Source organism: Prionailurus bengalensis, chromosome A3 (assembly GCF_016509475.1).
Source record: "Prionailurus bengalensis isolate Pbe53 chromosome A3, Fcat_Pben_1.1_paternal_pri, whole genome shotgun sequence".
In the NCBI taxonomy this organism is placed as follows: domain Eukaryota; kingdom Metazoa; phylum Chordata; class Mammalia; order Carnivora; family Felidae; genus Prionailurus; species Prionailurus bengalensis.
Window position 1 is genome coordinate 132386273 of NC_057354.1, and position 25414 is coordinate 132411686.

The 25414-nt window shown below is 36.6% G+C and overlaps 1 protein-coding gene across 6 annotated transcripts in view; it reads left to right on the forward strand.

Annotated features, from left to right (window-relative positions):
• The window catches only part of ROCK2 (Rho associated coiled-coil containing protein kinase 2), a 141605-nt gene that overhangs the window by 47002 nt on the left and 69189 nt on the right, over positions 1–25414 (forward strand). For all 6 annotated transcript variants that reach the window (XM_043604519.1, XM_043604517.1, XM_043604520.1 and 3 more), the window contains exons 2-3: positions 11596–11677; positions 12634–12734. In XM_043604519.1, the coding sequence (XP_043460454.1) occupies positions 11596–11677; positions 12634–12734 (183 nt within the window). The remainder of the gene's footprint in view (positions 1–11595; positions 11678–12633; positions 12735–25414) is intronic.

Sequence of the window (25414 nt, forward strand, 5' to 3'; positions counted from 1 at the left end):
AGTAACTTTTTTGAAATCTAAATTTGTTAAAGTGTGTTCTTTAGTACTTTGTATCTTGAACACTTAGTGAACACTTAGATTTTATACTATATTATCAGTTACAAAATGTACCTCAAAAAAAATGTTAGAATTTAGGGGAAGAAAAGAACAAAACCACATAACTCCATGATCATATCACATTTCTATATTTACTTTGTTGCATTTCCAAAGTTTTTCATATGCGTACTCCCTTAAGTAGAATGATCATACGTTCAATATATTCTGTGCTTTCTTTTAGCATTAATATTTTATATTAGTTTTTACATAATCTTTATAACCATCATTTTTAATGGTTGCTTAATATAGCTCTCACAAGCCTTAATAAAATCTTAGTATTTCTTTACCAAATTTTTAGGTTGCTTTGAATTTCTTGCTATCAAAATGTTGCTCCTAACACTTATGTGTTGTAGGTCATCATTCCTAGATTTTAATTGGCTGAAATAAAATTTCAAGCTGTATAAAGTTGAAGATTGAAAACTACTTGGGAATAAAAAGAGTTTGTTAAGTGGATTACAATGTAAGTACATTCATAACAAAAAATAGGTATAGTGACTAGTCATTTTCAGATTTAACCTTTGTTTCACTTGGCTTTATAAACAATACATGATTAGTTGTCAGACTAGCCCTGCGATTTAGATGTTGTATTATACTGATGTTGAAAATGAAATTTAAAGAAGTAAAATAGTTTTCTTTATGGAACACATTAAGTTAGTAATGTAACTTTTTTTTTAATGTTTTTTAAATTTATTTTTGAGAGGCAGAGAGAGACAGAGCATGAGTGGGGGAGGGGCAGAGAGAGAGGGAGACACAGAATCTGAAGCAGTCTCTAGGCTCTGAGCTGTCAGCACAGAGCCCAACGCGGGGCTCAAACTCACGAACCATGAGATCATGACCTGAGCCGAAGCTGGATGCTTAACCAACTGAGCCACCCAGGCGCCCCAGTAATGGAACTGTTTTGGGTTCCATCTGTTAGCATCAAAGATGTGCTGATAGGCTTAGATGAAAAAGCCAAATATAAAGCACTTTATGCCCCTACATCTCTTGAATGTAATCTCTGAATGCAAAATATCTATTTGGGTGGTATTGAAAATTCTGGAAATAAAAATAACTAACATTTATTGAGTGATTGATGGATCAAATGGATAAGGTCTGTTTGGAGATGAAGCTTAAATTTTAATTTCACAACTTGCGGAAATGATCTATATTTAGGTTCTTGGTGGGTGGAAATCATATGGGCAGACTTCTAGTTATAAAATGAAGGAGATGGTTCTGTTTGTATAATTAACTAAACAATTGACTGGAAACAGATTTGGAGGATTGTTCTTAGTCTTTGAGTGAAAATGTGACTCAAGTTGTTTTACCTTCTAGTAAAGAAGGCACTGGTAAACAAAACTTTACCTTCAAAATTTGAAAACTGCTGGCATAGCTCTATTGTTAGAGTGGCTTGACTCTCTCGCTTTCTCTGTGCATACATCCACAAAGATATAATAAACATTGCTTTGTGTTATTGGCCATTATCATCTCCAACATTTCTATTCTTAATAATACTAATTATTTTCTTTGTATATATTTGTTACCTTGAATGGGCGGAGTTTTTTTTAGTGGGGCGTGTCCCAAAGTCTATGTATAGTACTTAATTTTGTGAGTAACAGATACGCAAAATATTTTTTAAGTTTGATTTATCTACAGTCAGTATTAGAATAACAACTTTAATTTTATCTGCTAGTAGTTTTTCAACTGAATACCAGTGTTAAATTAGGAATAGGATTCAATCAGATGATGTATTAACTATCATGATAATTCAAAAAAATATTTTTTTAATGTTTATTAATTTTTGAGAGAGACAGAGCATGAATGGGGGAGACAGTGCAGAGAGAGAGGGAGACACAGAATCCGAAGCAGGCCCCAGGCTCCCAGCTGTCAGCACAGAGCTGGACATGGGGCTCAAACTCACGAACCGCGAGATCATGTCCTGAGCCACAGTCAGCCACTTAACCGACTGAGCCACCCAGGCGCCACAACTTTTCTGATATTTTGTAATGAGGAGGAAAGAAACTGATTTTCTGTTTTATTCTATAGGGAGTAGTAAAATACTATATATTCCTTGAGGAGGAAAACTTTATTTTTAGAAGAAAAGATATACAATTTTGATTTATAAACCAAAGTACAGTAATACAAGTACAATTTGATCTTAATTTTATTCATGTGTTTCTGAACAATATACTACGTTATGCATAGTACTTTGATTCATATCTTCCTATTGATTTAATATTTTTAGAAGAAAAAATTTAGAACTTAGTTAAAATACTAAAAATACTAATAATTACTGGGGCTCCTGGGTAGCTCAGTTGGTTAAACGGCCTACTCTTGACTTGGGCTCAGGTCATGATCTCATAGTTTGTGAGATCGAGCCCCATGTTGGGCTCCTTGCTGACAACACCGAGCCTGCTTGGGATTCTCTCTCTTCTCTTTCTCTGTCCCTCCTCAGATCCCACTTTTTCGCTTTCTCTCTCAAAATAAATTTAAAAAACAAACAAACTAGTAATTACTCGAAGGAGCATTGAACCCAATCCCAACCCTGCTATTTTCTAACTGTGCGATTCTGAGAAGTTCTCTAAGTTTAATTTCTTCAATTAAAAAAAATGATGTTAATAACACCTACTTCTACAGTCTACTTGGAAAATTCAGTGAATTACATGAAGTGATGTTATAGAAAGTGTTTGCCACCGTGTCTGGTACGCAAGCTGTCTGTATACAGTAGCTGCTTTATTAACACGGCATACTCACCATTAACTCTGCACTTAATATTTCGGTTAATTCTTTTTCTAAAGCATTGATCAAATCAACTTATGATTCTTTGCACAGTTTTAAAAAATTAAAATACGAAATTGTTCATGAGTGTCTCAGAGATTTCAGTCTCTTAGCACCAGGGCTGGGGCCAAGCTTAGGTCTGTGAGGCACTTCGCCATAGGCACAAAACTGAAGCGGGTGCCCCAAACCGACATTAATCAAGATAAATAATATTTTATCACAGTATTTAAAAAATGTAAAAAAAATGATGAACAAAATATAAACCTCAAAATTGTAAATAAAGTCAGGAACTGGAAGAATACTGTGCCGAGCCACATTGGTGTGTGAGGGTAAAAAGGGCTCTAGAAATCAGGAACCTGTTCAAATACAGAGACTTTGGAAAGACTTAAGATCCGGGTGCCTGGGTAGCTCAGTCAGTTTAATGTCCGTTTTTGATTTCTGCTCAGGTCATGAACCTAAGGTTGTGGGACCAAGCTCAGCATTGGGCTCTACGCTGAGCCTGGGGCCTGCTTAGGATTCTCTCTCCTTCTACCCCTCTCCCATGGTTCACGCGCTGTCTCTCTTTCTTAAAAAAAAAAAAAAAAGGCTTAGTATCAGTGGAAATTGTATTCTTTGTTCAAGGAGGTTCTCCTTCCCCCTACAATTCAGAGTTCAGATTTTAAATACGTTTTTGATATAATTACTCTTTTTTTTTTTTTTTTTTTTAACGTTTATTTTTGAGATACACAGAGAGGGCACGAGCAGGTGAGGGACAGAGAGAAAGGGAGACATAGAATCTGAAGCAGGCTCCAAGCTCTGAGCTGTCAGGACAGAGCCCATCACAGGGCTCGGACTCACAAACCTTGAGAGCAGGACCTGAGCCGAAGTCTGTCACTTAACCAAATGAGCCACCCAGGCGCCCCATAATTGCTCATCTTTAAGTGTTCTAAATATGAATGTTACTGTTAGAAAAGTATTACTTCATTAATGTACCATATATATTGTTTTAAGGCAGTAGGGAGTTTTAAGAACTCATTTTATGGTAACTATAGGTAGTTGAAAATATATATAAGCAAATAGGAAAATTTCTCTTATGCTTCGTTAAGTTAGCTACTCAAGTTTATATAGTGAAGTTAATTTATAGGATGCAAAATGTGTGTGAGACACTTTCACCCAGTATTCTTATTTCTTACTTTCCTCAATGCCTTTTTTTCTTTAAAGATTCTTTTTTGTTAGGTGACAGGATACATTTAGTTTATTTAATTTAATGTGACAGATCTTAGACTAAATATTGTAAAATAAGCATTAAGGATTTTACTCATCTGATGTTGATCAATGATAGCAGATCTATTAATATGACTTAGATTTTTCTAGGTGAGACAGAGGGTATAGTGTAAAAATAATACGGAGTATACTTAAGTTTCAGAAGTTTCTCCGCGTGCATATGGGTGGCTTAAAAATTTATATTTTATTTGCTAAGTTGGATTTCTTTGGTCCCACAGTTTTTAGTTTTGTATTTGTAGTTGGAGTTGCAGTAACAGAAGGAGGAAATGTATGAAGAATTCATTTAAATAACATTTCCTGGTTACTTATCTGTATAGCAGATACACAGAAAATACGTTTCCTATTCATTTGTGCTCTTAACTTTAAAACCTGGATGTTGTTCAGTGTTCTATTAGAGGAATAACTTTAATTAAGTTCAGTTATGTTTAAAATATAAATGTATCATAAAATTCTAATACTGTCACTTGTAAACTGTTGGCTTGGGCAGATGTTTTAACCTGCCTTATAACTTTAGTTTCTGTGCCTACTGATGTGGGTATAACTGTAGTAACCTAGCTTATATTTTGTGATCAGGATTAAAATGTTGACTGCATGTAAAAATGCATTGCACAGTACATGGCACAAACACGTCTAGAAAACTTCCTTTTGTTAGTAATAAATACTATATTGACTATGGTCAAGTTGGAATGCTAGGTATTATTTAAGGTCTGTGAGTGTGAACCCAAAATAATGTCTTCAAGAAGGTTTTTGTTTTGTTTTTTAAATGCGAGTACAGCAATCATAGTAAAACAGAAGTAGTAAGAAGGTAATGAATGGTGATTTGAAAATAACAAATTTATAGTTTAAATAGCTCTTATGAAAGTAACTGATGACCTCCACATTGCTAAATTCACAGCCTTAAATAACTATATTTGAAACAAGTCACATTGACTATGTATGTATCACTCTCTCATTCTTGCTGCTAAGATAACACAAGTGTAGATTTTCTTCTTCCTTTATTGGTTCCTTCTTTGTCCCCTCTTCTCATTCTCTTAATGTTGGTATATCCCAGGACTCAGTCCCTTGGTCCTTTTTTATTTGTCTATACTCCTTTAGTGATCTTACCCAGTTAAAAAATACTATCCATATGCTGACAACTCATAATTTTATACAATTTTCAGTTAAAGGATATTTTGGGCTGCATTTAACAATTGAAATTCCTAGCATAGTGTCTCTATCATTTTGCTTATCACTTCAGGCACTCCCAGTTGGTGAAGTCTTTCCAAACTTGTTCCTTTTGGGGGAGTAGAGGGGAGGAATGCATTTTATTTGGATATTTTATTTTACTTTATTTTATTTTAAAGTTTATTTTGAGAGAGAAAGAGAGCACAAGCAGGAGAGGGGCACAGAGAATCTGAGGCAGGCTCGGTGACAGCAGAGAGCCCAATGAAGGGCTTGAACTCACAAACCCTGGGCTGAAAGTGACCTTAGCTGAAAGACACTTAAGCGACTCAGCCACCCAGGCGCCCCATTTATTTGGATATTTTAAAACAGATATTTAGGGGCAGTTTATAGTGAAAGTGAAATCAAGTCCAGCACTTCATTCTTTCTTGGCATTTAAAATTTTAATGGCTCTGCATTCAGGAAAAGTTAGGAAAATAAGCCATTACATATATATTTTCCACCATGATCATTATAATGGGAAAAATTGGGTGTTGGCTTGTACCTATTTGTTCAGGAAGGCAGTAGTATAATGCACTGTTCTCTGCCTTCCTCTGCCTCTGATGTTAACTTTTCACATGTAGATAACCACAGTCCAGTACTGGAGGAGATTCATGTTTTCTCGGCCAGTAATATTAGAGATGTGGAGGATTTAGTAACCGGGCAGGTTTTCGGAGGTTAGCTCAGGACTTGATTGAAAGCTGTATCTGACTTCCCTAGTTGTGCAGTTTTGTATAGAACTTGGGCAGTAAGACTTCTTTCAATTTCTTTTGGGGCTGAGATTTTCGTTCTAGCTACTGTTTTCCCAGTAATCAGTCTGGTTTTGGTTCTTTACCACATCAAGGCCCTTTTAATTTTCCGCCATTGGTTTTACTGCTCCCTGCCCTTAAATCTTCTATATATTTGTGCCTTTAGTTCCTATTCATTATTTGGCATTTTTCTCTTTGGCCCTTGAATATTTTTTGGCAGTGGTAGGTGGTTTTTCTTTTTTGTTTGTTTTGTTTTGTTTTTGAATGCTCTTTTAAATGTGGTCCTGTCATTTATATGCACTTGGAAGTGATGAAAGGGACAAGTAGTGTTACTTTTGTTCATTGCTTTGGAGTTTTGGTAGTAGGCTTTTCTTTCAGTTTTATTCTTTAAAAAAACTTTTTTTTTTTTTTTTTTTTAATCTCAGCTTAGTATCACTTTCTACAAAGGGAATCTGTTGAAATCACAGACACTGAAAAAAAAATCTCACTGCCTGGGCTTTGTATGAAAGTACATAACAAGGACGATCATAGCCACAGGTTTTTAAGTCTGAGCTAACCTAGCCATTGGATCTCAGTATTAATTTCATATACTGAAAATACTGGTGTCTTAAAAAAATGCATAATTTGCTCCTTAATAAGTGATACTAAATAGAATACATTTCAGATGTGAAAATTTATAAATATAAAACCTCAAGTATAAATGTACATTTTAAAATATATATTACCCCATACATTTTCTTCGGATATAAATTATTAGCAGATTAAAGTATTCTAGTATTATTCAAAAATAAATGCTATATAAAAAAAAAACAATGCACAGGTGAGGTATTATTTGATCTTTAAAAATGGCTTAAGAAAACCAAAATGGTATTACTGATGAGTTGAACAACTGCTGAAAAAGCTTTCTGACTCTACCCTGGTAGGATATATTATGGGAAACATTTATAAGTTATTTCCAGATTTTCTTCTTGACTATTTAATCTTTACATGATTCCGTCTTCTTGGGATAACTTGTAGGGAGGATGTGGGATAAGCAGGAATTCAGTCCTTTTATTAATGTCAAGCTGTAGCTTTTTTTGTTTTTCCCAAAGGATTTCTTTTTTCATCGTTATGTGTAGATGGAGACTTTAATTTTTTTCTTTAATGTTTATTATTTGAGAGAGACAGACAGACAGACAGCAGGGGGAGGGGCAGAGAGAGAGAGGGGGAGACAGAATCGGAAGCAGGCTCTGGGCTCTGAGCTGCCAGCACGGAGCCTGACGCTATAACCCACAGACCGCGAGATCATGACCTGAGCCGAAGGCGGCCGCCCAACTGACTGAGCCACCCAGGCACCCCAATGTGTAGATGGAGATTTTAATGCAGTTACTTTTATCATATCTGTATAAAGTGTTCCTATTCCATTTGTTTGAAAGTCTCTGAACCAGAAGAAGAAATTTCTTCTTGTAATAGGAGCTTTTGCCTCGTCAATTAAAATTTTTAATTCTTTAAAAAAAATTTTTTTTTTTTCAACGTTTATTTATTTTTGGGACAGAGAGAGACAGAGCATGAACGGGGGAGGGGCAGAGAGAGAGGGAGACACAGAATCGGAAACAGGTTCCAGGCTCTGAGCCATCAGCCCAGAGCCTGATAAAATTTTTAATTCTTGTAGAGGTAGGTTATGGAGGTACAGAAGAAGGCTTTCCAAATAAATGCACCTTTCTTTGATTTAAAGCCATTAATTATGGGTATACCTAAAAAAATAAGTGATTCAGATTTTACATTTTAAACCAGTAAATTTATTGCTAATAGCAAAATTATGCCCAAAAGATATAGCAATAATTTGGTAGTTAAAAATAGCCAAGTATGCTAAAATGCTGGAATCCTTGAAGCAGTTCATCTGTCCTGGAGAGGGAAATTGTGGGTGTATATATGTGTGGGATCTCAAAGTGTGACTTGAATAATCTCAGCTTCACTGGAAGTTGAATATTTATTATTTTTAATGTATTTTTTTTCAGTTCAGGAGAATTAAGATTGTTTTATGTGTCTGCATTGATGATATCAGTGGGTTATAAAGAATTTTAATTTTGGTAAAAAAATTTTGTAGTTTACTCTTAACACCTGTGCCCTTTCTGTTATTAAATAATATTTTCATAAAATGTGAACAAAATATTTGAAGAATGAAAATTAAAAATATGAAGTATAACTGAATGGTAAATAAACATAGGATGTGCAGTTTCTCTGTAATTAGTAAATTAAAAACTCAAGTTGCCTTTCTCATTTTCCCATTTTCCACCATACTCACATTCCTAAAAGGCTTTTTAATTGCTGTTTTATTTTTTAGCAATCCTTCAGTTCTTTAAGCTCCTTCTTTACTCTTCCAAGCTCCTCTTGGTGTTAGTCTGGCCATTGAGACCAGGGATGAGTTAAGTATATTGGACCTTTAAGTTTTAAGTAGTATTTGCTATGTCATTTCCTAATGGCATGAACTTGGACAAATCAAAGTCACTTACTATCTAAGCCTTAGTTTTATATTTTAAAATGAAGAGTACTTCTTCATGCCCTCTTCAGAATTACTTGGGGATGAGACAGTGTATGCAGTAGTGTTTTAGAAATATTGGTACCTTCATAGACATATCCTTTGAGTAATTAAAGACTTTGTTTCTTATTAGTTTTTCTTAACCCTCATCAAGTTATATGTATGTACTTTTTCTTATTTTGACTATAAATTTAATGTATGCTTGTAAAAAGTAGAGAAAATATAGAAAACTTGAAAAGAAATCTGAACATTGTGTTTTCCTGTATTTATGTTTTTAGGGGAAATTTACTTTTGAGACTGAGTTCCCTGAGTGTAAGGATAGTTAGTGTCATATTTATTTTTGGATTTTTCTGTTCTGTTCTTTGTATGCATTAAGCCAAAAAAAAAAAAAAAATCAATGCTTGTTAAATGAATGGGAACTTCCTTAGGTTGTATTTCTTTTTTTCTTTCTTCCTTTCTTTTTCTTTCTTTCTTTCTTTCTTTCTTTCTTTCTTTCTTTCTTTCTTTCTTTCTTTCTTTCTTTCTTTCTCTTTCTTTCTTTTCTTTTCTTTTCTTTTCTTTTCTTTTCTTTTCTTTCTCTCTCTCTCTCTCTCTCTCTCTCTTTCTCTCTCTCTCTCTTTCTCTCTCTCTCTCTCTTTGTTTTATGGTATAAGTTTCGGGTGTACAGCTTTATAATTGACATCTTGTATGCACTACAAAGTGATCACCACCACGGGTCTTGTTATCATTCATCACCATACAATTGACCCCCTTTACCCATTTTGTTTACCCCCCACCCCTCACCCCCTTCCCTTCTGGTAACTACTGGTCTGCGTTTGTTTTATTTTGTTCATTTGGGTTTTTTTAGATTCCACATATGAGTGAAATCATAGGGTATTTCTCTTTCTGACTTATTTCACTTAGCACAATATCCTCAAAGTCCATCCATGTTATTGCAGATGGCAAAATTTCATTCATTTTTATAACTGAGTAGTATTCCATTGTATATACACTATCTTCTTTATCCATTCATCTGTTGATAAACACTTAGGTTGTTTCCATATCTTGGCTATTGCAAATAATGCTGCAGTTGGCTTAGGGTTGTAAATATTTTTTCAAATTGGTGTTTTCATATTCTTCAGATCAATACTCAGAGGTGGAATATCTGTCTCATATTGTAGTTCTATTCTTAGTTTTTTGAGGAATCTCCATACTGTTTTCCATAGTGGCTGCATCACTTTACAATCTCATCAACAGTGTGTGACGGTTCCCTTTTCTCCACATCTTCTCCAACATTTGTTACTTCTTTTCTTTGGTAATTCTAGTATGTATTAGGTGAATTCTCATTGTGGTTTTGATTTGTATTTCCTTAATTATTAGTGATGTTGAACTCTTTTCATGTACTATCTGTCTTTGGAGAAATGTCTCTTCAGATCTTCTGCCCATTTCTTAAATCAAATTTTTGGCTTTTTGTTGTTGTTGAGTTGTATGATTTCTTTATATATTTTGAATATTAACCCCATATTAGATATGTGGTCTGCAGATATCTTCTCCCATTCAGTACGTTTTCTTCTCTGTGCAGAAGCTTTTTGGTTTGATGTAGTGTCCTTTATTTTTGTTTCTCTTTCCCTTGCCTTTGGAGTCAGATACATACAAAGATGTCACTGAAACCATGTTAAAAGGCTTAGTGCCTATGTTTTCTTCTAGGAATTTTATGGTTTCAGGTCTTACGTTCAAGTTTTTAATGCATTTCAAGGTAATTTCTGTGTGTGGTATAAGACAGTGGTCTAGTTTCATTCTTTTGCATGTTGCCATCCAGTTTTCCCAACACCATTTATTGAAGAGCCTGTCCTTTCTCCATCATATGTTCTTCCTCCTTTGTCAAAGATTAATTGTCCATATATGTATTGGTTTATTTCTGGACTTTCCTTTTTATTGATCTGTGTGTCTGTTTTTGTACCAATACCATACTGTTTTGATTATTATAGCTTTGTGGTATAGTTTGAAATCTGGGAGGATGATCCCTCCAGCTTTGTTCTTCTTAAAACTGCTTTGACTATTTGTTACCTTTTGTGGTTCCATACAAAGTTTACAGTTATTTGTTACAGTTCTGTGAAGTATGCCATTGGAATTTTGATGGGTATTGCATTGGATCTGCAGATTGCTTGGGTAGTATGGACATTTTAACAATATTAACTCTTCTAATCCATAAGTAGGGAATATCTTTCCATTTATTTGTATCTTCTTCAGTTTCTTTCACGAATATCTTACAGTTTCCAGTGTGCAGGTCTTTCACCTCCTTGGTTAAATTGATTCCTAGGTATTTTATTCTTTTTGATGCAGTTGTAAATGGGATTATTTTCTTAATTTCTTTAGTCTGTGTGTATTTCTTTCTCTTTTTCTTATTTTACACTTGATCTTAGCCAAAAGGCCGAGAAGCGATTCTCTTTTTCTTATTTTAGAGAGAGAGAGAGAGAGAGAGAGTGAATGGGGAACAGAGGCAGAGAGAGAGGGGGGGAGAGAGGGAAAGAGGGAGAACGGAGGGAGGGAGAGAGAGAGAAAAATTTTAACAGTTCTATGCTCAGCACAGAGCCCATCATGAGGCTCGATCCCACGACCCTGGGATCATGACCTGAGCCAAAATCAAGTGTCAGATGCTCAACCTACTAAGCCACCCAGGCGCCCCTGTGTGCATTTCTTAAAGTCAAAAAAGCGTGGTGAAGTTTTACTGGGCATTTAAAGAGAGAAAGGAAGACATCTGACTAGCAGAAATAATAGTGGGTGCATATTTTAAACTGATATTTTTCTACTGGCTAAAATAACAAAGGAAAACATGATACAATCATTCATAATATTCTCTGGCAGAAGTTAGGAAATGAGTTAAAACTGTTGGATATGGAACCATTGGACAATTTCATATCAAAGTAGATTGATATTTATTTAGCAAGAACAACATATAAAATTTAAAGACTTTTTTTTAATACTTGGAAATTGTAACAACTTTCTTTTTCCTTTTTTTAATTTTTTGTTAAACAGGATGGCTTAAATTCCTTGGTCCTTGATTTGGATTTTCCTGCTTTGAGGAAAAACAAGAATATAGATAATTTCTTAAATAGATGTGAGTAACCTTCATATTTGATCCTATAACTATACTTTTGATAAGAGATTTATGTTTGATTAATATTATAGTCTATAAACTATTTAGTTTGCTAGTTGGTTCATTTAAATGCTAGCATTCTTTATTTTTAAAGAAAAACTGCAGATCTAGTTGCAGTATGTTAAAGTTCAAGATTTTATATAAATTATTCAGACTGAGTTTAGCACAGGTTATTTATGGCAGTTCAAAGAGAACTTTTAAATTAATACCAACAATTTTAAGACTTAGATTTATACTACTTAGGAGACTTAATGAGCCTTATGTTTGTATGAATGTAGACATGTCGGTCTAGGTAATGAAAGATAATGCGATAACAATTATTGTCATATATACAGTAACTTAATATTTGCCAGTATTGATGTTGGAGTGAAGGTGTAAATGAGGTTGAATTCTAAGAATAAATTCTCAAAATAATCTAATACACACTTTATATCATCATAGTAAGCTTTTTAAGTTGGAATTGTTAGAGACTGGGCTATTTTCATGATTAAACAATCTTGTCTTTAGATACTATATCTACAACATGTGATTACTACTTCCCAAAGAAGTAGACTATGAAAATTTATTACTAAGATTAGCCTTGCAAGTAATTTCATAGCAGCTCTCTGCCGTGATTCAGAATGCACTGCTAGGACGCGTGGATCCTCACTGTTCAGCTGTCATCTTGTCAAGCAACAGAATAGCTTAATTCTTACTTTTTGGTTGTCAGTACTGTTTGTTTTATGTGTGTTAATAAACCATAGCATTTTGGTTCTTTCATGTAGAGTTAATATGTATCTTAGCTTTTTAAATAGCAACCTTTGAAAACTGACAGATTTAGCTAAAAACTAATCCCAGTTTCTTGAAATGAAAATTTGTTTACAAATATGGTGATTATTGTAAAGTATTGTTTATAAATGTAATCTTTTTTATTGCAGATGAGAAAATTGTGAAAAAAATCAGAGGTCTACAGATGAAGGCAGAAGACTATGATGTTGTAAAAGTGATTGGGAGAGGTGCTTTTGGTGAAGTGCAGCTGGTAAGAAAATATTTGTTTTCTTCTTTTATATTATTTTTAAAGACAGGGTTTTGTGAAATATTACCAACAGCCCCTGAGTCGATGCTACTTTTCTGCCCAGCCATGCCAGAATTAGTTTTGTGAGCTTGGTCAAATCATTCCATCTCCGAAAACCCTCAGTGTCTTCACCTGTAAAAGGAGGTAATTGTAAACGGATACCCCACGTTTCTTGTAACTCTGAAACACTGACATTTAGAATCAGGCCAGTGTGGTTTCATACATGACCTTTCCAGCAGTTAATATTCCACAAGAACTATTGTGTTTTTATTTAATATGTTCAGATTAATAACATTTATTCTTCCTCAACAGATTTTATTTGGATAATATGAGAAACATTGTAATAACTGAAAGGCATAAGAATAACTGAAAGCACATATGAAATTTATCTTTGCAGATGAAAGTGGTACCAACTGGAAATATAAATGTTTGTAATAAATGTCATTTGTATTAATGAGGAACTGTAATAATATTCCTGTTTTTGTCACTCGAATACGAAATTCCACTCTTTTTGTCCTTACAAATTATTGTCTTTGATTAAATTATGGGGTCAGATTCTGTCTTTTGCTCAGTAGTGTTCTTCTGTTTTTTGTTGGAGCATGAGAAAAACACTGATCACTGTGTGTTAGCATAATTTCTTTAGGAACAAGTCACTTTTGCTTCTCTTTCATTCCTTCTTTTTTTGATAGGTTTATTGAACTTGTAGATCAGGGTAGTGTAATAGGTGTGATGTATATCTATAAGATATTTGAAAAAGTCTGCCATGCTTGAAGAGGATATGGAGAAATGTCAACGAATAAGCATATGGATAGACAGTTTTATAATTTCATAGACATGTAATTTAATAGACAGCTAATTTAATAGCTGTATCCTAAGGAGACTGAGGAAGGCATGAATTGTACCTTGGACAGAGATCCCCAGGGACATATTTTAGAGTTCTCTCTTCTCCTATTCACCACTTTGTTAATAAGGCATTTATCATATGGGGGCGGTGGTGACGCGGTGAATAATTTTGCAAATGAGTTAAAACTGAAGTATGAGGATGGTTTCAGATGATAAGTCAAAATCCAGAAATCATTAGTTGGGAAGGCCATTGGCCAATAAAAGTGAAATTTAACCAGAATAAAGAACTGTACTTAGATGTGAAGAACTCAAGAAATAGATTCCTTAACAGTAATTGTAAATTGAAGAACAATTTTCCTTGAATGTAAACCAAGCAAGAATCGTTGGTGATGTGGCTGCCCAAAAGAGTAAAGGAAGTTTGGATTGCTTTGATATAGGTGTTCTGTTCTCTCTTTTGAGATGATTGGGCCATAACGGAATACTCATTCTCTGTGCACTGTTGCCCTGTCTTAAAAGGCATGTTGGTAGAGGGTATTCAAGGGATGGAACGCTCAGGGACTTGAAATGATGCCATCTGAGGTGTGGTTGAAGGGATTGAGAAGTTAATTTGGAGTAGATTTGAGGAGTGGGCTGCCTTGGAAGGTAATGTGCTTTTTGTTTGTTTTGTTTTGAGTCTGTGAAAGTGGTGTAACTTCGGCTAGTAGAATGCGCTTGGAGGGGGGAGCAGGGGCGGGGGGAGGGTCAGAGATTAGATTACATGGTAGTTGAGTTATGACAGGTCCTGTAAGATAGTGGAAAATATAAAGTAGTTGAATCTTATCTCTGCCTTGGCCTAACTCAAAGATTATAGTGAGTATAGACAAGTTTCTCAATCTCTCTGAGTTCCAAACTATAGAATACCTGTGTCATGGGTTTGTTATAGGGGATTAAGTGAATTAAAAATAAATAAGCCTGGGGAGCCTGGGGGGCTCAGTTGGTTAAATGTCAGACTTTGGCTCTGACACTCACCACTTGTGAGTTAGAGCCCCGCATCAGGCTCTGTGCTGACAGTTCAGAGCCTGGAGCCTGCTTCAGATTCTGTGTCTCCCTCTTTCTTTGCCCCTCCCCAGCTCACACTCGATCTCTCTCTCCCTCTCTCTCTCCCTCCCTCTGTCTCTCTTTCTCTCTCTCTTCCTCCCTCTCTCCTTCCCTCCTCTCCCTCTCCCTCTTTCTCTCTCTCTCAAAAATAAATACACACTAAATAAAATTAAAAAAAATAAGCCTAGTTATAGTGTTCCCTGTTAGCCACTATTAAAATTATTGCCTATTTGATACATAAATTCATAATACAAGTATTTGAAAGAAATACATTGTTTCTTCATATTCAGGATTCAGTGTAGATAAGAGAGAATAGAATTTTGAATTCTGGTTTTGAAGGAAATGTGACAGATTTTGGCTTGTCATGTTTTTGTGGCAGGGTAGTCATTGTTCTGTGTTGGGTTAGTTTGATAATTCAAATTCAGTACGTTCAAGAAAGGAAAGGAAAAGAAGAGGGTTTTATTTTTGTTGTTAGCTTTCCATTCCAAATTTTATTTTCTATAAAACAAATTCACATGTTTTTAAAAATGAGAAACACTTTAACATTCCATTAATCTGCTGACCTGACCTAAGAACTTGGAGCATGTTTGTTTTGGCGTTAGCTCTTTGTTCTGTTACCTTTGGCAGGGAGTCTTGAAAAGAAGGATAAGATTCAAATGAAAAGTCCAAGTGCTTCTTCCATCGTCTTTTGAAGTCGATTTGCATGTGTTAGATAAATTAGTTTGACAGCTGTGTAGGCAGTATTCCACATTTGGCACATCTTTATGATTATGTTTTTCTAGTCATCCAAAGAAAGTTTTACAATAGTAGGTGCAGATTTGTCTTATGGAATACTTTTTTTGGTCAGGTTAAAAATATATTACCACTGGGGCGCCTGGGTGGCGCAGTGGGTTAAGCGTCCGACTTCAGCCAGGTCACGATCTCGCGGTCCGTGAGTTCGAGCCCCGCGTCGGGCTCTGGGCTGATGGCTCAGAGCCTGGAGCCTGTTTTCCGATTCTGTGTCTCCCTCCCTCTCTGCCCCTCCCCCGTTCATGCTCCATCTCTCTCTGTCCCAAAAATAAATAAACGTTGAAAAAAATATATATATTACCACAGAGGGCCCACTAGTCCATTTCTACAAAGAAAATTCTCGTTGTAAAAGTAACTTTAGTGTGCCACAGCAACTATCCTGTAGTATTTAAGAACTAGAGTCAGACTGCTTACACTTGACTTCTGACTTGCTGACTAGCTGTCTGTGCAGACACGTTACTTAATCACTCTCTGCCTCAGTTTCTTATCTGCTAAATGAAGATAACAGTAACATTTAAACCCCATAGCATTAGTGGAAGAAATATATGTAATTAAATTTGGAACAGTGTCTTAGAATATAGTAAGTGCTTAGTAAATATTAGCAGTTAATTGCCACACATGAAATGGTTCATGTATCCTTCCATCAATGAAGTATTTAATCAGGATCTGTTTTGCTTCAGGAGCTTTGCTAGCTTCTAAAGATGCGATAACATAGCCTCAATCTTTCTAAAAGTGGTACTTCTGTGGAAGAGATAAGGAATTTTACTTTAAATAAGTGAAGTATTTTCAAATTATAAATACGATGAAGGAAAAGATCTGGATGTTATGAGAGAGAATAACGGAGGGATGTGCTTAATTCAGGTAGGGTTGTTAGGAAAGACCTCACTGTGAGAAAATGACATTTGAGTTAGACGTAAAGAAGTTAGGCACATGAAGAAGAGGGACTGGGGTGGGAGTGAAAATACAGAGGGAACAGCATGTAAGAATGCCATGAGTCAAGAAAGTACAGGGGTGCCTGGGTGGCTCAGTCGGTTAAGTATCTGACTCTTGAGTTTGGCTCAAGTCGTGATCTCATGGTTCGTGAGTTCGAACCCTGCATCGGGCTCTGAGCTGACAGTGTGGAACCTGCTTGGGATTCTCTCTCTTCCTCCTCACCCTCCTCCCTCACTCACACACACTCTCTCAAAATAAATAAACTTTAATAAAAAAAAAAAAGAGGAGGTGCTCATTTAATTTATTGGAGCCTAAATTTCCTCACCTGAAAAAGGCATTTATTTATAGATTGAAAAGTTCTATAATTCTAGGTGGGCAGAATTGGTTATTGTCTTTTTTCTCCCATCTACAGAGGTGATGTATATTTATGTTTTTATATCATGAAAAGTCTGTAACATGGGTGATCTTATCTGATACCACTATTTTTAGATTCTACTGTTTAGGTCATTTATCACATCTCATTTTTATGGAAAATAATATTCTGTATATTAGGTTGATTAAGAGCGATACTTCGGAAGAATAGAGTCAACTACTTTTGTTTCTATTCTATCATGTGTAGATTTTCTGTCATCAAAGCTTTAATTTCCTTATCTCGGAGTAGCAGTAATAATAGAACATACAAGAAATTTTTTGAGGACTAAATTAAGCTCTACATGTGTGGTACTTACCAGGGAGGGATCTGGTACATTGTAGGTATTAAGTAAATACTGTCTGTTGTCACTTTTGCCAGTTTCTAAGGATTTATAAATTTAAATGTTTTAATCTTTTAAAATATTTTTTAATGTTTATTTTGGAGAGAGGGGGAGGGAGAGAGAGAGCAAGAGCGAGCATGCATGAGCTAGTGGGGGTGGTAGTGGTAGTGGCAGAGAGAGAGGGGGTGGGGGAGGGAGGGAGGGAGGGAGACCGAGAACCCGAAGCAGGCTTCGTGCTATCAGCGCAGAGCCCCACTCGGTGCTCAAACTTATGAACCCTGAGATCATGACCTGAGCCGAAGTCGTATGCTTAACCGACTGAGCCGCCCAGGCGCCCCTAAATGTTTTAATGGTAAATGAATAATCCGAAGTGTTGCTCTAAATTTTATATGTATTTATGTGTGTTGGTTTGCTAGAGCCACCCTAACAAAAAGCACCTACTGTGACTTAACCAACAAAACTTAATTTTCTCACCGTCTGGAGGCTACAAGTTCAACATCAGGGTGTTGGCAGGTTTGGTTTCTCCCGAGGCGCCTCTCCTTGGCGTGTGGATGGTGCTGCCTTGTTGTGTCCTCACATTGTTTTTCCTCTGTGCTTGCTTGTGCCTCCTGTGTCACTGTGTGTCCTAATTGCCTGTTCTTAGAAGGACACCAGTCAGATTGGATTAGGACCCACCCTAATAGCCTCTGTTAACTTACTTGCCTCTCTATAGTCTCTGTCTCCAAATACAGTCACATGCTGAGGTGCTAGAGGTTGGCTTTCAAAATATGGGGGGTCAGAAGGAGACAGCACACAGTTCATCCCATAGCAGCATGTGTATGTGTGTTGGGATGAACGTTTCAAGTGAAATTACCTTTTTGAACAGGTATGCATGCTTATTTCTTTGTTTACATTTACATAGGACATAATCTACTTTTCTTTGAAAAAGAAAGGTATGAATTCTAGCCTGGCAAATGTCTTCTTAAGGTACATATTTAGTCTTCATCTCTGGTAATAGAATATACATTGTTCTTTACTATTCCTTTGTTAATTGATTAGTACATGTTTATTTAATGTCAGGTCACCATTATAAGCTTTGGCAATACGTCGTATAGGTAAACTACTCAGACAAGGCACCTGCATCCATGGAGCTTTTATTTTGAGCTGGCCACTATTATAGTGTCAAAAAGAAATAGTGGCCTAGCTTCTAAAAGAGAGTTCGAAGTTAACCTTCTTAAATGTAATGCATGTATCTTAGGAATTACCTATTTATGATTCTTTATTGGGGAAATGTATAAAAAGTTTTCCTGTTCAATAGTGGAAATATGTTTAGCATTAAAAAAAAAATCTTTTATGCTTATTTTTGAGAGAGAGTGAGAGAGAGTGTGAGTGGGGGAGGGACAGAGAGAGAGGGAGACACAGAATCCCAAGCAGGCTCCAGGCTCCTGGCTCCCAAGGTGTCAGCCCAGCGCCTGATGTGGCACTCGAACCCATGAATTGCGACATCATGACCTGAGCTGAACTTGGCCGTTCAACCAACTGAGTGACCCAGGCGCCCTTAGCATTTTTGTTTTTGAAGTTGTATCTTATTTTGGAGTTTGGGGCCACATGTTTAGTTGGTTTTGTGATGTTCCCTGCTCACTTTTCTTAAGAAAAGTATTCATTAAATTTTTCCTGTGGTTGTATTTAAAACTACACAACTAATATATGAATGCATTCTTGCTCTCAAAGGTCTAAATTGCTTAGAATTGGGTAGGATAAAATGTGAAAATCTCCTTTTATCATGTCTTCTCTTTATTTCATTTTCAAACATAAAGGTAACTAGCCTGTTGGTATTCTTTTAGTGCTTTGATAGTTGGAAACATTTGGGAACTGATACAAAACTAGGACCAAATTATTTTTAGTGGGTATTTATATTTTATTGTAATTGTTTTCATTCTAGAGAAGTTAAAACCTTTCCCTATTGAGTTATAAAAATTGCATCAATGCCGATTATTCTTCCTTAAAAATAAAAATTCTTTTATTTATGTGACAAATACGTTTCTAGTAGAAGCGAGATAGCATTATGCTTTTTAAAATCACTGATTGTCCCACTACTGAGAGATAACTACTTTTATTATTTTGATGTATGGCTTTCTCACTTCTGTTTCTTCTAAAGATTTGTGTAATGTATGAGTGTCTTATATGTGTATTAAGGAATCATATACATGGTTTTGTAATTTGTGGTTTTTTAATGTAATAGTAAATAACAACACACACGTTTATAGCAGTTACATTCCAGGCAGGCTTCTAAGCAACTTCTGTCTAGTAACCAGTCTTCCTTCACAGCACTCCTTCAGATAGATGTTATTGCTATCATGCCCATCTGGCAGAGAGGGAAATTCAGACAGGATGAATAACCTGCTGAAGTTCACATAACTACTAAGTGGTTGAACTGAGACTCGAACCTAGGTAGAGGACTCCAGAGTCTGTTTTCTTTGTTGGATGGTCATAATTATTTTTCTGTGCCAGAAATAGGGAGACTTTGTGTAACCTTATTGGTTGCATGGTGTTTTCTCTTAACTCAATCTCTCACTAGTCTTCCGCTCTCCTTTCTTGAAATACCACTTCTTCCGGTGTTCCTGGCTCTTCCGAAGTTTCCTTAGTGGTTCATTCTCCACCTGACTTGTAAATATCGTAGTTCCAAAGACCAGGCTCTTGTTTCTTTGATCTGCATTCTCTCCTGAGGTGCGTTCAACCTATTCCTGTGACTTCAAATATAGTCCATATGATGTCAAGGCTCAGATTCATAGCTGCTATTCAGAATTTTCTTGTTTGCTCTCCACTCCTATCCGTGGTGGCTTATTTGATATCTCCATTAAGACGTGTCACATGTAAGGGGCGCCTGGGTGGCTCAGTCGGTTGGGCACCCGACTTCGGCTCAGGTCATGATCTCAGTGGTTCGTGGGCTCGAGCCCCGCGTTGGGCTCTGTGATGACAGCTTGGAGCCTGGAGCCTGTTTCGGATTCTGTGTCTCCCTCTTCTCTGCCCCGCCCCCTCTTGCTCTGTCTCTCAAAAATGAATAAACGTTAAAAAATAAAAATAAAAAAAGATGTGTCACATCTGAAACATGTAAAATTAGAATGCTTGATTCCCTCTCTAACTTTTCCACAAAGTTGTAACCCATCTTAATTAATGACTCCACTATTAATCCAATTGCTCAAGCCAAAAATTGGAAGTCATTGATTTCTCTTTTCTTCATTTTAAGAAATTTAACTTGTTAGTGAGTCCTACTCATAACGTTTCTCCAGCCTAATTTTTTTGGTTCACTGTCATCACTGTCATCCAAGACACCCTTTGATTTCTAGTCAGGTATGAGTATCTCCTTAGTATTTTCTTTGGTTTTCCACTGCTGTAATAATGTTTCTCCATTGTACGGTTGATTTTCGGATTGGCAAGTGCTGATGGAGAAACTATCAGGACCGTGCTTATTAAATCTGTAATTCATGCTGTTCAGGCTCAGCTGGACCCACATTACTATTTGACTGTTTTTTTCCGCATTCTTCATATTCTTGTGTTTTCATGTATCACTCCTATCTTAACCCCCATTTTGGGTATGGGTATAGTAGAATCAGGGGCTTTTCTAACATGTTTTCTGTTTTCTTTCTGACATACATAAAAGGTAGGAAATACAGATCTGATTTGCCTAATATAAACTGCTGTCAATTTGATCTTTTTAAAATGTATTTATTGTATCTCTCATTTGCGTCTCATGGCTCCCTTAACTACTAAATGAAGCATGAAGCCTTCATCCCGGCCTTCTTGGCCCTTTTTTAAGATGTCACAAATTTTGTTTTGGAAATCTCATTTTCCATTATGCTGTTCTTCCTGGGCATGCTACTCATCTCAGCGCATGCTCCTTATTTTCTTGTCTCTTTCTTCAATCGTGTTTCACTTTCTCTGTGTTCATTTTGAAAGAAAACTTTTTCCTGTTCTTCTTCTTCCTACCCTTTATCTGAGTGTCATATTTCCTATGCATCTTTTAATTCCATAAATTTATGTAATTTACCATATTATGCCTTGTGCTGTAGTTTATATGTTTGTTTCTTTGAATCCTTTTATGTGTTGTTTTGAGAATAGGTATCGTATCTTTCAGATACTTTTGGCATTCCCATCTGGGGCTCATAGCCACTTATATGGAAATAGTTTGCCTATAATCTGGACAGATGATGTTTAGTCAGTTCAGGAAGAATATGTGTAGAACAGCAAGGAAAAAGGGAGAGCCCTCACCATGTGGCCATTTGTCAGTTCGGCTGTAGACATTGGTAAGCAATATGTGTGTGCAGCCAGATCATATTTGTGATTGGATTTTTCTTGTCTTTTTATTTTTTTTTATTTTATTTTTTATTTATTTATTTATTTATTTTTTATAAGGTCTTTTTTTTTTCAACGTTTATTTATTTTTGGGACAGAGAGAGACAGAGCATGAACTGGGGGAGGGGCAGAGAGAGAGGGAGACACAGAATCGGAAACAGGCTCCAGGCTCTGAGCCATCAGCCCAGAGCCCGACGCCGGGCTCGAACTCCCGGACCGCGAGATCGTGACCTGGCTGAAGTCGGACGCTTAACCGACTGCGCCACCCAGGCGCCCCTCTTGTCTTTTTATATCCTGTACAACACAGAACCTGAAACATAGACAGTGTTTATTGAAGTGAATTAATTGTGATCTTTCATGATCCCTGGGCTGAGAGGCTTCCTGGGATCCAGTGTGCTTCAGGGATACAGATGATCAGTGACGGGACTCAAGGCAGATGTGAGATGAGGATCTTCTTTTTTTCCCTTCCCACTGGCTTGCTTTTAATTTAATTGGTTTAAACTAAGCTTTTAAAGTAGAATCAACCAGAAGGAAAGAGTATAAGGGAAATGATTTTCTAACACTTGTCACGTTAACTCAAATTTTTACTTCCTTTTTTGGAGTGAATTTGCTGGTTACAAGGTTATTTCTGAGTTGGCAAGAATTATCTCCTTCCCTCCATGTTTTTGTGATTCCTGTATTCCCTCATTCAGTCTTGGCTGCCACAACCAGACCAGACAAAAGCATGAAGACGCTCTTTTTGCATTTTCAGTGGAAACCTTAGCAACACAAACTAACTGCTCCAGGTCTGTCACACTGGATTGTCTTATTAAAATAATCTAGTGTAATTTTTGATACATAGATTTTTAAAGTTTATTATTTACTTTGAGGGAGAGAGAATCCCAGGGAAGCTTTGCACTGTCTGTGCAGAACCTGATGTGGGGCTTGAACCCATGTACTGCGAGATCATGACCTTAGCCGAAACCAAGAGTTGAACACTTAACTGACTGAGCCACCCAGGAGCCCCAGTTGTAATTTTTTTATATTAAAAATCAATTTGTGGGGCACCTGAGTGGCTCAGTCGGTTAAGCCACCGACTTCAGCTCAGGTCATGATCTCGCAGTTTGTGAGTTCAAGCCCTACATCAGGCTCTGTGCCAACAGCTCAGAGTCTGGAGCTGCTTCAGATTCTGTGTCTCCCTATCTCTCTACCCCTCCCTTGCTCATGTTCTCTCTCTCTCTCTGTCTCTCAATAACAAATAAATGCTAAATAAATAAATAAATAAATAAATAAATAAATAAATAAATATCAATTTGAAAACCTCAAATGAGGCATTTTGTTAAGAATGATTTTTGGGGGCGCCTGGGTGGCGCAGTCGGTTAAGCGTCCGACTTCAGCCAGGTCACGATCTCGCGGTCCGTGAGTTCGAGCCCCACGTCGGGCTCTGGGCTGATGGCTCGGAGCCTGGAGCCTGTTTCCGATTCTGTGTCTCCCTCTCTCTCTGCCCCTCCCCCGTTCATGCTCTGTCTCTCTCTGTCCCCAAAATAAATAAACGTTGAAAAAAAAAAATGATTTTTGAGGGGCACGTGGGTGGCTCAGTTGGTTAGGCATCTGACTTCAGCTCAGGTCATGATCTCACAGTTCGTGGGTCCGAGACCCATGCTGGGCTCTGTTCTCACAGCTTGGAGCCTGGAGCCTGCTTCAGATTCTGTGTCTCCCTCTCTCTTTCTACCTCTCCCCCACTTATGCTCTGTCTCTCAAAAATGAATAAACATAAAAAAAAATTTTAAAAACAACAAAACAGAATGTCTTTTGAAAGTTTTTGTCCGCAAATGTTCCATGAGATCTAGGTCCATTTCAGGATTTTCCAAACATGTCTTGTTTCTGGTACATTTAGGAATGTTTCATCTACCTAAAAGTTTTTTTTAAGAAGTACATATTTGCTGTAGAAGATACAAATAAGCAAATATAAGAGTATAGAAGTCACCTAGAATTCCATCAGTTGAGATAAAACCAGTGTTCACTCTTTCACCTGTTTTTAGTGTGTTTTATATATAGAGAGAAAGGGGGAGAAAGTGCATGAGAGTGAGAATCATTTAGATAGTGCTTTTGTACTTGTGTACTTTTGAAATTGAAAATGAAGAATATAAACATCATTTCTCTAACAAATAGAAACATTGGAATAAGAGCAACTTTTTTGTCTGTCAGGTAAAGGTTCATAATAGAGTGAACATGGTAGTGTTAGCTAACATTTTTATAACATTTTTATAGAGTATATTCTATGTGCTAATAAGTATTTCTATTCATAATCTCATTTTGTCTTTGCAACAGTTCCGTGAGATTCTTACGTAGATGAAGTCATTGAAACTTAGAGGGGTTAAGTAAGTTGGCCACATAGTTCACAAATAGTTAGGATTTTTGCAAAGGTTTGTTGACATCTAAATCCTTGCTTTTAAGCAGTACTCTGTACAGTGTGGTAATGAATGGCTACTATATCTGACTGTTTATCCATCCATATTGAATAGAGAAGGAACAAAGGGGAGTGTACAGAGATGCTGAGGGAGATTATAATAGAATCTTTCAGAAAGAGACATCCTCAGAAGGAAGATCAGTGGAAACCAGCTTTCCTAAAGTAACAGCGCTTTATTGTAGTTCGCTGTCATACTAGTGCTAATGAATTTTCAAAGTATGACATAGCTGTTTGGCATGAATACAACTATTGCCTCTTAATGTTTGTTCTATAGATCAAGTCAAAGGCTACAAGCTGGTGGTTCCTGACTCTTGTGTTACGAGCCAGTTAAGTGTCCTATCATAGTAATTTAAATGAAACTCAGGCCTCATTAACTAGAGCATCTAGGCAAAATAGTTTTTATTTATTAAAAATTTTATAGCTTTCAGGGATAGCCTGGGTGGCTCAGTTGGTTAAGCGGCCGACTTCGGCTCAGGTCGTGATCTCGCAGTTTGTGAGTTCGAGCCCCGCACTGGGCTTTGCTGACAGCCAGAGCCTGGAGCCTGCTTCGGATTCTCAGTTTCCCTCTTTCTCTGCCCCTCCCCCACTCGTGCCCTGTCTCTCTCTCTCCCTCTCTCTCTCTCAAAAATAAACACTTAAAATTTTTTTAAAGATGTAAAGCTTTCATATAGAAATAGACATAATTTTGTTGAGTTTGCTGAATTGCATATTCAGCATTTTGCCAACCACCAGACAGCCCCACAAATGAAAGTTTATACTCTGACTAAAGGAGTTTATGAAGCAGACACGTAACTAGATTGTTGTAAGTGCTGTGGAAGCACAGAGAGGGAATAGATTTGCATAAAGAATCGGCGAAAGTAAAGTGAATAAGTCTGTTTCTCATCTTCAGAGAATTATACCTATGTTGTATAAATTTTTGTGTATTTGAATGGTCTTTTTGTTCCTGGTTTGTTTTGGTTCAGTATAAAACATTAAAAATATTTAACTATTTTCTATCAGCTGACAAAGAGGTTTTAGTTTCTGGTCATAGCTTTGCTTTACAAAATTTTTAAAACTCTTGTCACGGTACGAGTCCAGCATAAGTAATATCACGGTATAAAGTGATTGCGTGACCCTTAATGTTTAATGGATTACTTTTTCTAATAAAGTTAGGAAGCATTCAAAATCTGATTTGTTCTTAGAATAAATGAAGATTTGAAGAGTGACATAAATATAGAAGGAGTACCTTAGCAATCTCTAATAATCTTTTATTTTATTTTTTAAATGTTAATTTGCCTATTTTTGAGAGACAGCGAGTGTGGGAGGGTCAGAGAGAGAGAGAGGGGGAGAGAGAGAATCCCAAGCAGGCTCCACACTGTCAGCTCAGAGCCCCAACATGTGGGGCTCGATCTCACCAAATGCGGGATCATGACCTGAGCCCACATCAAGAGTTGGACGCTTAACTGATTAAGCCACCCAGGTTGCCCATG